At 31.2% G+C, this 14,454-nt stretch overlaps 1 protein-coding gene across 1 annotated transcript; it reads right to left on the reverse strand.

The window, feature by feature from the left end:
• Positions 1 to 1,722: 1,722 nt before the first annotated feature.
• On the reverse strand, positions 1,723 to 2,766 carry OFP13 (ovate family protein 13). The gene has a single exon (XM_078975490.1). It carries the CDS (start codon positions 2,648 to 2,650, stop codon positions 1,826 to 1,828), a length of 825 nt encoding a protein of 274 aa, XP_078831616.1. The 5' UTR covers positions 2,651 to 2,766; the 3' UTR covers positions 1,723 to 1,825.
• Between the last annotated feature and the right edge of the window lie 11,688 nt (positions 2,767 to 14,454).

A 14,454-nucleotide genomic window follows, 5' to 3' on the forward strand; every position in this document is an offset into this window, starting at 1 on the left:
TCCACCAACCCTGCAGCACTCGTGTATGTTAGCCATATATAATGCTGGACCCTATAGTCTTTCGAATACCCGATCCTACCCTAAGCCCTTCATCGAACAAGAACAGGAAATAAGCCCAAACCAAACATACTCAGGCTAAAAGATCTTAATTATGTACAACCATAATGCATACACTAAGCAACTACAGTAATGATGTCAATGTCACATATGGAAAACCCTAGGCTACCATGCATCATATATCATGCAATTCTATCATGCAATTCCTGAAGATCCCTAACATAGTACCTGCATGTTGTTCTAACATATCACATAAATTAAATAATCTGTAAGGTATTTTGAGGTCTATCCGCGAGCTCCGACTGATTGTACACTTGCATCCTCCTTTATTATTTGAAAACATTTTAAGAAAATCGTTTTATAATCTTGTCCTCCATTTGAGACTGGAGGCACACGAGTGTTTCCTCTTATTCACTCAAACCAAGGCTCTGATACCAACTTGTAACATCCATAAAAATCAGACCAAATTCAAACTTTTTCAAAACATTTCAAAATCATTAATTATTATAAAACTTGTTTTCAAAATAGTATAATATCAAAGTATCCCATAAACAAATCATAAACATGAGGAGTTGTATGATCACGCATTTTCCTTCTCACGATTATCTGATCTACCTGAAACAAAAACTGAAACTGTAAGCCCGAAGCTTAGTGAGTCTCTCCAAAATACCCATGTCATACAAATAGTATCATATCATATAAACATATAAGCAAACAATATGCATAATGAGCCATCAGTCTGACTGGACCGAGTCCCGGTCCTCAGTCTATCTGGACCGCCCTCTTCGAGGCTTTCAACCTATCCGGATTTTAATGTTATGATGTCTATCTTTTAATAATCATAATAAATATCTTAGATTTAATGTATTCCAATAAATCAGAGATACATTATCCTAATTACCTTCTTTAGCTATAACTTTTTTTATTTACATTTAATATTTATTTTGTATATATAATAATTTTAAACATACAAATAATTGTTTCTACGGATTATAATCTAGTAATATAATAAAAACAATAAGATGTTGTTTGTTTATTGTTTGAATATCTTCTTGACCTCTTTTGTCTGCACCGCATAGACCACGCGCAAACATTAGTATTCGCAGAATGTTTGTCTTTCTGAAGATTGCAAACCTTAAATGGTCAGCACGTCCTCTTCTTGGCACAAATGTTGATCAAAATCTTCTAATCTCTTCAGACATCTTCTAACCTAAACAACATATATATATATATATATATATATATATATATATATATATATATATATATATATATATATATATATATATATATATATATCTTTGTTTTTATATTTTTTTAAAACTTAGATTTATTTCAACTTTATCTATGATAAATAATTTGGGAAAAAAATACAATACTCAAGAAAAAAAGTTTGACGACACAAACATAACTTTTAAAATAATAAATTTTCTTTTAACAAAGTGATTTAAAATATACTAAGATAAATATGGTTCCTTTGAGTTTTGACCCATTTATCGTTTTTCATTTACAATTTAAGTTTCTAAATTTTATGTTTCATCTGTGGTAGATAAAATACAACTTAGTTATATAGACTTTTTAGTGGATCGAAATGATGATATCCAACCGTTAATATGTGATAAATAACATCCCAATCTTATTGTGAAACAACCCAGAATCAGGGAATTGAAATGATCATCCTACATATATATATATATATATATTATATACAAATACAAGTTAATTCTATATCTTAGAAAATATCGAAGCTGGGTAATTAAATAAATAATTAATTAATGACTATTTTGCCTTCCTCAATAATCTCCTTCTCACCACCACGTTTGGACAAAGGAGGAGAAGTGATGGGTGAAGTGAAAGTAGAAGCCACAGAAGCAAAAGAATCTACAGAATGATCGGAAGAAGAAGCTCCACCACCACCAGTTCCACCATTGCCGCCACTGCTGCCATCGCCACCAGAAATTCCGGCAAGCAAATCAACAAAGGCCCCAACAATCAACTCATGGTGGTTCTTCCCATTCATCCTCAAATACCACCCTAACAACTCCTCCAAACACTCCCAATCTTTCAATCCATGGTTCTCCACCATCTCCTGCATAGATTTCTTGAAATCCCCATGTGGATCCTCAGATTCAATCGCCACAGCCACACTTTCTTTATATGGTATATCACCATTGCCACCACAGTCATCACGACGACCACCACTACTCTCAATCAGTATATCCACACATTGTTTGTTACCTTCAAGAATCGAACTAGTAGTTGGGCCAGGTTCAAAAAACAATCTTTCTGACCTGGCGCCACGAACAATGTTCTCAACCGAGGTGTACTCATTAGTGTTTAAGTACTCCTCGGACTCCGATGATATACTAGCAGATTCTGACGAGTTCGTGAAGAACGAATCTGGGGTGGTCATTTCTGCTTCTGCTTCAGCCGGATGTGTATATTTGGGGTCGAAAAAGACAGAATTGACGGTTTTAAACATCATATCACCAGAATTTATCCGAAAAGACATGGTTTTGGGGTTCTTACAAGAAGGCCATCGCCATGTTTCTTTGTTTTTGTTGAGCAATAATAGAGAAGGAATAAACTTCATGATGTTGATCCCTAGTGGTGTAGAAGGGGGTTTGTATGGTTATTAATTCTGTGTGTTGGTTTGGTATTAATGGTGATCACAAGGAAAGAGATAGAGAGGTGGAGAAAAAATGGGGAGTGATGGGAAGGGTGTGTTAAAAGACTTTGATGTAAGTATTTAATAATAAAGAGGCATGAGGAATATGTTGTTTATTTAATGCAATATATGCATGCACACCTCCTATCCGAATATTGAATAATCAATTGGGAGTGTGTTTTTTAATACATTTAATTTTAAAAAGTAAAATATTAGATTTGACACGTAATTTTAATAAAAGGGCATCATTAACTGTTTATTCCTTAAAAATTCGCTTTAGTAAAAACAGAAGAATGCAACGAATTGCGTATTAATTTAAATTTGTTTTTTTTTAAACTTCTAACATGTCTTCCAAATACTACTTATAAACTACATATTTGTGTATACGAGACTTAAAACCTAACATCTAGAGAAAAAAAAAGACATTTTCAAACATTTAATACACCTAAGAAAATAGCCTATAATATTAATTTAAAATTGAGATAATGGTGTCATGTGATGTTGGACACATGTTCAATATCGGTGAACATATTAACCGAATCGGGTCGGAACCGAAACCTGTGTTGATGATTCAAAAGGACCAATAACCGGAACAGTTAGCCTACCACGATGTTAGTCTTGATTTTCGATCTACTACCCAATTGAAACTGTTATATGTGTTTATGTAGTTCGTACAAGTAGATAATATTGAAAGCCTGAAACTGAAAACAATTTAGTTTTGATACCTCGTCTTCTTAGACTTGTAACTCAATCAATATGTAATTAAATAATTTGATTTTGTTTTTTAAAATAAAGTACAAAAAGTAAACTACATGTTGAAAATTTTTAATAGCATTTTTTTCAAACCAATGAGTTGTAACCATTTAAAGAAGATGATATATTTGGTCTCATCACCTTCACGACATCTCCTGATTTTTACCCGGAACCGATTGTATCAAATTGGGTTCAGGCTCGTCCCTTAGTGTGAGCAATAGGGACGACCATCCAGAGCCATCTTTTAAAATGGTTCGAATTTTATGGACTTTATTATATATATATATATATATATATATATATATATATATATATATATATATATATATATATATATATATATATATATATATATATATATATATATATATATATATATATATATATATGCTAATACAAGTAATTTTCTTTCAATTATTGAATTATTAAAAATAAAAAAGTTGATGAAATTCATGTATTTTAAGGGTCTTTTATTCCTCTCGCCCTAAACCAAATTATATTTGGAACGACGTTGATTGGGTTTATACATGAAACCTATATAAGACAATATTAAGGACCGAAAACCGCTGCGCTTGATGAAAACATTTCTTGGTTCGGTCCGGTCCGTCCGTGCCGATTATTCACCCTTAATCTTATGTTGAGAATTCAAGTCTAATTGAAGACAAATATATATATATATATATATATATATATATATATATATATATATATATATATATATATATATATATATATATATATATAAAGGTTCTATCGAAAATAAATATTTAGGGCATCAATTAGAACGCAATCAAAAATTGACAAATATACATTTCTTTATTCACACGTAACATATTATAGTTACAAAAAAACATCCTGAAATGATTAAAATTACACATTTAATCTGTATAGTTTCCTTAAAATTGTTTGTTTAGTCCATAACAATCAAATAGAATTCAAATATCATTCAATTAAAATACAACTCCCCTATTTGCTCCTCCATCAGCTCCTTACATCGAAACCCACATCCCCACCGGTTGGCATGCTCCATGTTCAAGTATCAGTCTCCTTCCCATCTGTGACCGCCTGAACTCGTATAGAAACCCACATATCCCTTTCGTGTATGGATTTTGCCCTAGTCACCGTCTCCCTCACGCTCTTGCGAACGCTGAATGGATGAAGCATCGATCTCCAATCGGCGACCCATATCTAGCGTATGCACCGATTTCTCCGCCTCCAACTACAAAGCACCGACTTTATTTTTGCATATGATCGTCGATTTCTAGAAAATGTAAAACGAATTTTATCATCGATTTAGTTTTCTTAATCAATCGATTTTTTTTTCTTTCGTCTCTAAATCATCTGTTCATTTCAAAATCAGTTCCTGTTTGTTCTTGATTTACGAATTGATCATCTGTTGAAATTGGTTGAAGGTTTGAAGATGGTGTTAAATTACTTAATCCCTGATCGATCAAGAGTGAAGACGACTTGAGATCTTGACTCACTTTACTTTACACCCCACCCAGTGATTTAAGGTTTTACTTGGAATGCTTTTTTTTTTTTTTTTTTTTTTTTTTTTTTTTTTTTTTTGTATTTCGATAGTCACTGTTGTGAAACATTATTCCATGTTTTGGTTTGTATTAAAATTGAAATTTGTTATGTTTTCTTTCTTTCTTTAGAAACACTAGTCTAGAATAAATGGTGTTATTATAAGTGTTCAGTGAATGCCACAAAACATTAAAAACATATTCAAACTATGTACTTAAGATAGCCAATGTCTTTTGTTGTATCTAAAAACAAGGTCAAGCATATTCAAAAGGTAGGAATTTGGAACGGTTAATATTGTTGGTTAATATATAAATTATAAAGAAAGATGATAGGGACCGAAAGTGTAATTTTAACTAAATTTTAAGGATGAATTCATTAAATTACTCTAAAACCATGTTTTTGTGTTAATATTGGTTTTCCATATAACTCTTTTATATATATATATATATATATATATATATATATATATATATATATATATATATATATATATATATATATATATATATATATATATATATATATATAGAGAGAGAGAGAGAGAGTTAATCACCAACACAGCATCAAAAGTATATTCCTAAAAAAATTTCGAAACAAAAATGTTTGACACCAATAACTAGTAAAATCAACTCCAATGCCAAAACATTAAAATTAAAATTGTGTTTTTAATCCAATCAAATAATAAAGTGGAGATTTTTAGTGGTCATGTATTTTGGCCTTTGTATTTGGTGTCTAAGTTATCCCACAAATTAAAATAATGATTTTTAGAATGAAATAACCAATGTTTTTGCCTCTAAAATGGTGTTTTAATATTCAATTGAAGATTGTCTAATTACATAACGTTAGATAAGTTTCTTTGAGCTAAAGTTTTGTAAAAGCATCGTAATCATTTGAAAGAGTCCAAAGTTATCTTATACTTACTAATTGATGTTTCAAGTACTAGTACTACATTAATGAAGTTTTTATATAATTTTGGCGGACTTACTATTTATACGGAACATTCATATAAATAGAGTACTTTCTGTCAACTACTTGCTAGAGTGGAAAATTAAATAATTATCAAATCAAAATGATTTACAATAGTCTATTAAAATTGGGTTTACTACATAAAATATTATATAGTTTGCTTTTTACAAATTTGTAAAACTCGTCCATATGGATTTTAATTTATATGGTTAAGGTCCAAATTTTTGCCAAGTTGTAAATTTGATCCATTTTAATAAGTTTTGTTGTAGTTTTAATATCTCTTCTGTTAACTTTAACATATTGACTGTTAACTTTTTTAAAATGATTGTTTTACCTTCATGGATCATTTCTACAGCCAAACTACTGATCATTTCCTGATATTTTCTTTTTAATTTTCTTAAGTTATTACATATTAATAAATGTTATTTTTAATATATAATATTTATATAATAATAAATCTTATTTTCTAAAATTATTAATTTCTTTTAATTAAACTTTTTTAATTTGAACTTTTAATTGGAATATTATATATGAATAATTACTATTTTTAATCTATAATATTTATATATTAATAAATATTTTTTTTTGAATTATTAATTTATTTTAATTGATTTTTTTATTAGAGTAATTCTTTTTTATTAGATTATTATATATTAAAAAATATTATTTTTAATATATAATATTTATATCCTAACAAATATTAAATTATTGGATCATTAATTTCTTTTGTTCATTTTTTTTATTTCTGCTTTGGAATAATTCTTTTTTATTAGATTATTACTTTTAATTTATTTTATATATAATAAATAATGTTTTGTTGGATTATTATATTATTAGTTTACTTTTAATGTATACTATTAATTCTTTTTAATTTTATTAGTTCCACCATAAATTCACTAGAATACGCAAAAATGTTGTCTCTCATCACCGGAAATCATCAGTATCACCACAAAATATTTTCATTAGAGGTCAAAGATAAACCTACCAACATTTTTCACCCAACGATGATGGTAGTCACCTGCGATAACACCACTACCATCACCCAGTCACTACCACCACTTTTAATGTTTATAGGAGTTTGTTGCACATTGTGTTATGAGATGGAGGATTCTAACAGATTGTGAAGAGGTTGTCTTAGGTGGCTACTAGTGATGTTGGGTGAAAAAGTTAGTAGGATTTATGTCAAACCTTCGATAAAGGTGTTTGGCGATGATCCTAATGATTTCCGTTGATAAGTGGCAACACTTTTACGTATTCCGATAACTTTGTGGTAGAACCAATCAAATTAAAAAGAATTAATATCATACAAAAAAATATTTAATAATATAGTAAACAATATTTATTATATAAAGAAAATAATAAACCAAAAGTAATATTCCAATAAAAAATAATTAATCCAAAAAAAGGAATTACAAAATTTAATTAAACGAAAATAATAATATGATAATGTATTATTTATTAGGATATAAATATCATAAATTAAAAATAATAAAATTAAAATTAAAAAGAATTAATATCATACAACAAAAATAGTTTAATAATATAGTAAATAATATTTATTATATAAAGAAAATAATAAATTAAAAGTAATATTCCAATAAAAATGAATTAATCCAAAAAAAGGAATTAAAAAGTTTAACTAAAACAAAATAATAATCTGATAATGTATTATTTATTAGGCTATAAATACTATAAATTAAAAAAATATTTATTAATATATAATAATTCAATAAAAAAAATTACTCCAATAAACAAAACTAACTAAAATGAATTAATAATCCAATATAATAATATTTATTAATATATAAATATTATATATTAAAATAATATTTATTCATATAAAATATTCCAATTAAAGTATATGATAACAAAAAAAATTTAAAAATTAATTAAAACAAATTAATAATCTAATAAAACAATATTTATTAATATATAAATAGTATATATTAAAAATAATATTTAATAATATATAAAAATTTAATAAAAATAAAAATAAGATATGTAGAAATGGTCCATGAGGGTAAAATAGCCATTTTAGAAATTTTATGAAACATCCCAAAAATACAATCCAAAAATTTCATTTTAATTCATTAATAAAACCATTAATAACATCATCAGATAAATATCATAAAACATGTGTCTCAAAAACATATCATCAACTATCAAAATATCATAATGTCATCTCAAATATCAGAGTAAATATCCCAGGCTATAGACTGTGGTGTGTGCCATGAAATCATACTGACCCCTTCCCTTTGCTAGCAGAAGTACCTAAAATCAAAACTGAAAACTGTAAGCACGAAGCTTAGTGAGCTCCCCCAATAGAGAGGCCCAACTCAAAGCCCAAGTGAAATTAGGGTTTTCACATAAAATGATGATTAGGGTTAAGTGTTTCTCACTTAAACCATTAAGGACCTAATCCATTAACTCACTCACTCTTCTAAATAAATCATATGGTGTGATCGGGTGCAATATATAATTCCATTCCAATGGCCCAATATACGAGTCCCGATAAGTCCAAACCAATAATTCCAAAATTAGGGTTTTCTAAACTATAATTAGGGTTTTCAACCCAATCATAGCCCAATAGACCCAAAACTAAGTCCTTAGATCAATTAGTGCATCATTAAGCCCACTAGGGTCTCATAAGTCGAGCACCACCTACTACCACATCGGGTAGTGGTGATCAACGGCGGCTCACGGTGGTGGTTATGGTTCTAGTCAAATCGTGTTCAAACACTCCAAGAGCAATTCAAACACAAACTAATCACACCACCACCCAACACGGCGGCTGGTGGCGGTAGGAGGCGGCAGCCACCACCTGACGGTAGAGGTTATGAGTTTTTCTTTTTATTATTCCTTTACCAAATACAATTTACAACACATAAACCCAATTAAACACACACACACATAGCCACCCTAGTGGTGGAGGACAGTGGCATATGGTGGCAGCCACCACATCACGATGGTGGTGGCTGTTCTTGATTTTCCGGCCAAACAAATCCACACACAACACAAACACGCACTCCTAATTTGCAAAATGCACCCCAGCCACCCACCTGGTGGCGTTTGGCGACAACAGCAGCCCTAAATACCTTGGATCTATGTTTTCTCTATTATACATGCAAATAACAACTTTCCAAGGTATTGTTCTATTCTAGCATACAAAACTTTGAATAACACAAGTTAGAATAACATACCTTTTGTTGGTGCTTGTCTTCATGAAGCTTGAGTGCCTAGTGCCCCAAGTGTGACACCTCAAATGGTTCACACAACACCATAAGCACTTGGAATAACTTAGAGAGAATTCTACACTTCATGAAATCGGCTAGCCCTCTCTAGAATAATACTAGCACCGATTTTGTCAAGAATAAGATCTTTATATAGTGTTACAATTAGGGTAAACCCTAATTGTCATGACTTTCCATTTCCTTGGATCCATGGGTTCAAATACACCATGGAGCATCCATGGACCATCCTATGGGTTTTAGCCCAACTTGATTATCCATGGAGCATTAGCCCACTATACAAGTATGGATGATTTACACAATCAACCCATATATTTAATTAGTCTTCTTTTGATCACTTAATTAATCCTAGATTAATTCTTGATCAATACTAATTAAATAATCTCATTATTCTTATTATTAATATACTAGAACTTATAATATATTAATAACCATAAGTGTCTTATTTCTCTCATTATAGTCCATCCAAGTGCATGATGCCATGCGACCTAAATGGACCATGCCGGATCGGGTCAAGTCTTACCAATTATAGTTATGGACTTAGACATTAATCCAACAGTCTCCCACTTGGATAAGTCTAATACTATTATTGCGTATGACTTCAGGAACCAACTGGCAATCGTAGCTCTCAAAAGCTTCTGTCGAACTCTGACCTTGTCTATAAACTCTGATCTTTGTCAATGACTTGTCCATTAGATAAGGGATCATATATTCCTCCATTCTAGATATCATATGGACTGAGACATGGATTATAATCATTCTCTCTGTCCATTTGTTGTTTCCCGATTTCCGATTTATGATGATTGACTAATTGAACAAATCAAATCAGTCCTAGCCCGGTCGAGCACTTCCATTTGTCATCATCAAATCATCGAGGGGCCCACATATATCGCTTTTATCCGGAAGGTAAAAGGAATGGATAAACTTCAACTCATATGGCTTGTTCTACTACTTGTTGAATCATACACAAAGACACGTTTTATAACATCGAGTTACCAATGCGTTTTCGTGCAATCAATGTACTATCAACTCATAGTAACAACTCATATCTCTAGGTTTGAAGAATATAAGATATTATCGTCTCATGATCACTCGTGATAAAATCCATGAAGTGATTCCAATGAGCGCGGGTTGAATCCAATACTCAGAACTTATGAGCACTCATGAGTGTTGTAGCCCTTTGTCCAACACCTTAGACCTCTACAAGCCAACCCATGACAGTCTTAATTCATATCTACTTCCAACATATGACCGACTGTGGATGGTTTGAATAACTTAGTCATTCCGGAAGAATAACCTAGTTTATTCGGGAAGTCAAAACATGCAAAATGAAACACAATAATAGTTGAATCCAATATGGTATCAAAACCTATGAACATAAATAAAACACCTTTTATTTATCACCATATGATTACAGATTATTCATTGTATACTGTTTCAGCTATCAACTTTATTCTTGAATTTAAAACAGTAGTTGTCCCATGCTCCAAGCATGTACACTATGTTTTCTAAACACTAGTCATGCCATACACCAAGTATGCATACTATGTTTGTCTATGATCTTTACTTTGTGAACTAGATCAATTGAACATAACTTCGATGATTCTCTTTTCACACTCTCAAATCCTTACTGCAAATGCAAGAATTCCAAATTCATGCCATTTACTGAAATCTGTTAGATTCTAAACTTATATGCATTGATCCTCTTGTAAAGATTATGCACAAATTCACAAAGACTTGGCAACAATCATTACATAGTATTCCAAAGGAGATCAATTCCTTGGAAACATCCTTCTTGCATTAAGTTTCCTTAATCTTACATAGATTGAAATTTCTGACTTTGAAACATTTCCAGATTCATTTTGACTATCACTTCTGAACAAGAGTTGCCTCCTTACAGATTATGTCAATATGATCCTTCCAGAATTATCACTATACTTCCAATTGTCCTTGAGCAACCAATCTTTGGTAAACCTTAGATTGTCCTCGACAATTGTTTAATCCTTTTAGTCATATCCAGTTCTAAACCTTTTCCCTTCTTATTGCCCCAGGCATTTGGAAACTTTTAGAAAGGATGAATATAGCACATGTAATAGATCCTCTATCCGAAGCATATGGGACACGATTCATGATGTCTCACATAAAGACTAAACCAGTCTTTTGCTATAACATTTCCATTTCTATTTGCCAAGTTCTCATAATTCAGATTATGAAAAGGGATGCCGTAATCATAATCAAATTTTAGAACGCAAATAATAGACCCATATACAGAATTTCCTTATGTTGGGCCATTCCAACATGAAATTCATATATATATATATATATATATATATATATATATATATATATATATATATATATATATATATATATATATATATATATATATATATATATATATCCTTGACTAAATGATTAAAACCTCACGATCTAAGCTTATAGATTTTAGATGAAGTATAATCTCCTCTCCCTTAATTATAGCAAAACAACTTTTTCCCAATTGAAACCTTTTGTTTTCTATAATTAACATTGCTAACTTGCAACCTTGATCATAATTATCATGCTCCCACTAACATGATGATTATTAGCATAACACTTATGCTCCCACTAGCTCTGACATGTTCTTAAAAATCAGCTGACTTTCTTACCAAAGTTCAGATTTCTGATACCAAATTGTTTTGATAAAACTTTATCAAAATCATACACCTTTCCTTAGATAGCACACTTGTGTGTCTACACAATTATGAAGAGGGATGCCGTAATCATAATGGTTAGACCTTTTTGCCACTTCTCACAAGTCCAGGTTAGTGTGTCAATAAACCTCACACGCTCCACTAACGACTTTGAGAATGCAAATATCACAATTGCTATCTAGCTAAAATCAACTTAGTGAAAGTGTTTCCTCACCATCATTTTCATGAATCGGAGAGAAACCTTATGACACTTAAATTTAATGGTGTGTGTGTTCTTATCCATGTGAATTATCAAAACCATAGTCACAAGACAAGGATAATGACAAATCCAAACTCATATGAACTGAACTCAATCTTAATTTCTTGCCACCTGGCAGCTCAAGGGCCTGCCATTGCTTCCAAGTTGTTGTGCAACCAATTGAGAACTCTAAGAACTCATATGCAAAGCCAACTTTAATTGGAATGGGCACATAATATGTCAACACGATAGGTTATAAACCTCAAGTCGTGTGCTAGTGAAGAACTTCAGGTTCTATTCTTGATTAGTTCTTGAGACTTTCAAGACCTTTAAGACTCCCACTGTGCTCTTGACCTATAAGACTCCCTTGTCAAACATCCAAGAGATAGTGTGGATTCTAACCAAGACAAACACTTCACACAATTGGCCTAAGTTGGTCTTTGTTTTATCCAAAACATCACAACTTACCAATTTCAAATGTACAAGAGTAGATAACTTTTACTCTTACATTTGACTTGTGTTTTTAAACCTTCTCTAAGACATGTCACTCAAATTACAATCTTGGAGTATGACTCTAAGACTTGTATTGGAACGAAGTATAACTCATCTTCTTGATTTAACCACTTCAACAATTCAAGTTCCTCTTCTTTCTTTAGAGAACTAATTTTGATATGGTTTCTTAATCATTAAGATGATCACAAAACTGATACTAAAGTACTCTCCCATCTCTTCAGATTTGAGAAACTTTTATCCTTCTGCCTAATTTGATTCTTCTTATTCGCTCTACCATACATTGGAACCTTTTCCAATGTCTCAGAGTTACACTTAAGCTTGTAAGTATAATCATATTTACTGAGATTTAGTAAACTATGACGAATAGTCTTATCAATCTTTTGTGGTGGACTTAATCAGTGCACATGACTATGTACTCGATCCCTTAGTCCATTACTTTACTCACGTATCCATGTGAATAAGTAATTAGTCTTAATTTTTCCAATACTTGAAAGTTCTCATTCATCATGTTATACAACTTGCATGATTCCAAGTTCCGGTCCCATTGTAACTTGGGTGATGAGAATCTTTCCTTATTTGGTAAATTTAGACATTACCACAAATGAAAGAATCAATTTCATATTTCCACTCTTGCTATTAATGGAATCATATAAGCAACAATTTTTCCTCAAATGCCATTGTAGGGATATTTTAAAATAAATAAAATCATCATTTTTCCTTTTTTACTTTAAAAACTTAGCGGAAAAACTTATCATTACAATCCATATGAAAACTTGTTGTTATCTATTCCTAAGCAATATCTCATAACTCCTAAGAAGTAGCTCAAGAATCTGATCTTCAAACTACGCGATCAAATTCAACATATTCTTTCTTTAAGTTTCTTCACTTTTCTTTGATTCTTAAAGCATCACCATGTGACCCAATCACATCATGTATCAAGAATCTCATAATAGAAACTTAGCAGAGTTAGATAGTGGACTTTACCTGAAGTAGAGTCAAACTTATTGACTTTAACATCCTTAGGTAAATATGGAAGCTTCGCAACTAATGACCCTTCCTTTGGCAATATAAACATATGGACCCTTTGATAATGGTACACGGGACTATCACAGACTTAGCTTTTCTCTTTACCATTTGGTCAACCGAGTTGACTATGGCCGATCCCTTTCCATTGGGAAGAGAATGATTTTCTGGATTTCCTGTGTCACTATTGTCAATGTCCATCAAGTTTTAAGGAAGTTGATCTTAACAAATAGATAAGATCATTAAGGGTCTTGTCATAGTCTGTTTCATAGGTGTTCCAAAAGAACTCACTATGTGACTTAGAAAGTGATTGAACCACCAACTTTCTCAAGACTTTGACACCCTTCTCTCCCGGCTTGTCAATATGTGACTACATCTCCAAGATGTGATCACACCTAGACCTTGCCTTGCCAATAGGGCTTGAGTGACTTTGAACTTGTGGGTTAGGGAGAATAATTTGAGGAGGTGAAAGAAGTATGATTTCCAAGGGACATCATCTTCATTTAGGAAAGCTTGTTTCAAGAGATTTGGGAAGATCATAAATGTCTAAACCAAATATGTTTTAGGAGATATTCAAGATAGTTGATCTAAAGTCCTTAATATGACACTCAATCTGAAATATTAAGGCTAGGACCCAACAAACTATTTTATAACTTAGAAGAGGGATGCCGTAATCCAAGCTATAAAATGTTTGAAGGTAGGTGAATGACGATTCACCAATTTCCACCATGAAAAACGAAATAATAATTCGGTTTTAATTGGTTTTTG

The sequence above is a fragment of the Lactuca saligna genome, chromosome 9, assembly GCF_052625555.1.
Source record: "Lactuca saligna cultivar CGN05327 chromosome 9, ASM5262555v1, whole genome shotgun sequence".
NCBI classification, from domain to species: domain Eukaryota; kingdom Viridiplantae; phylum Streptophyta; class Magnoliopsida; order Asterales; family Asteraceae; genus Lactuca; species Lactuca saligna.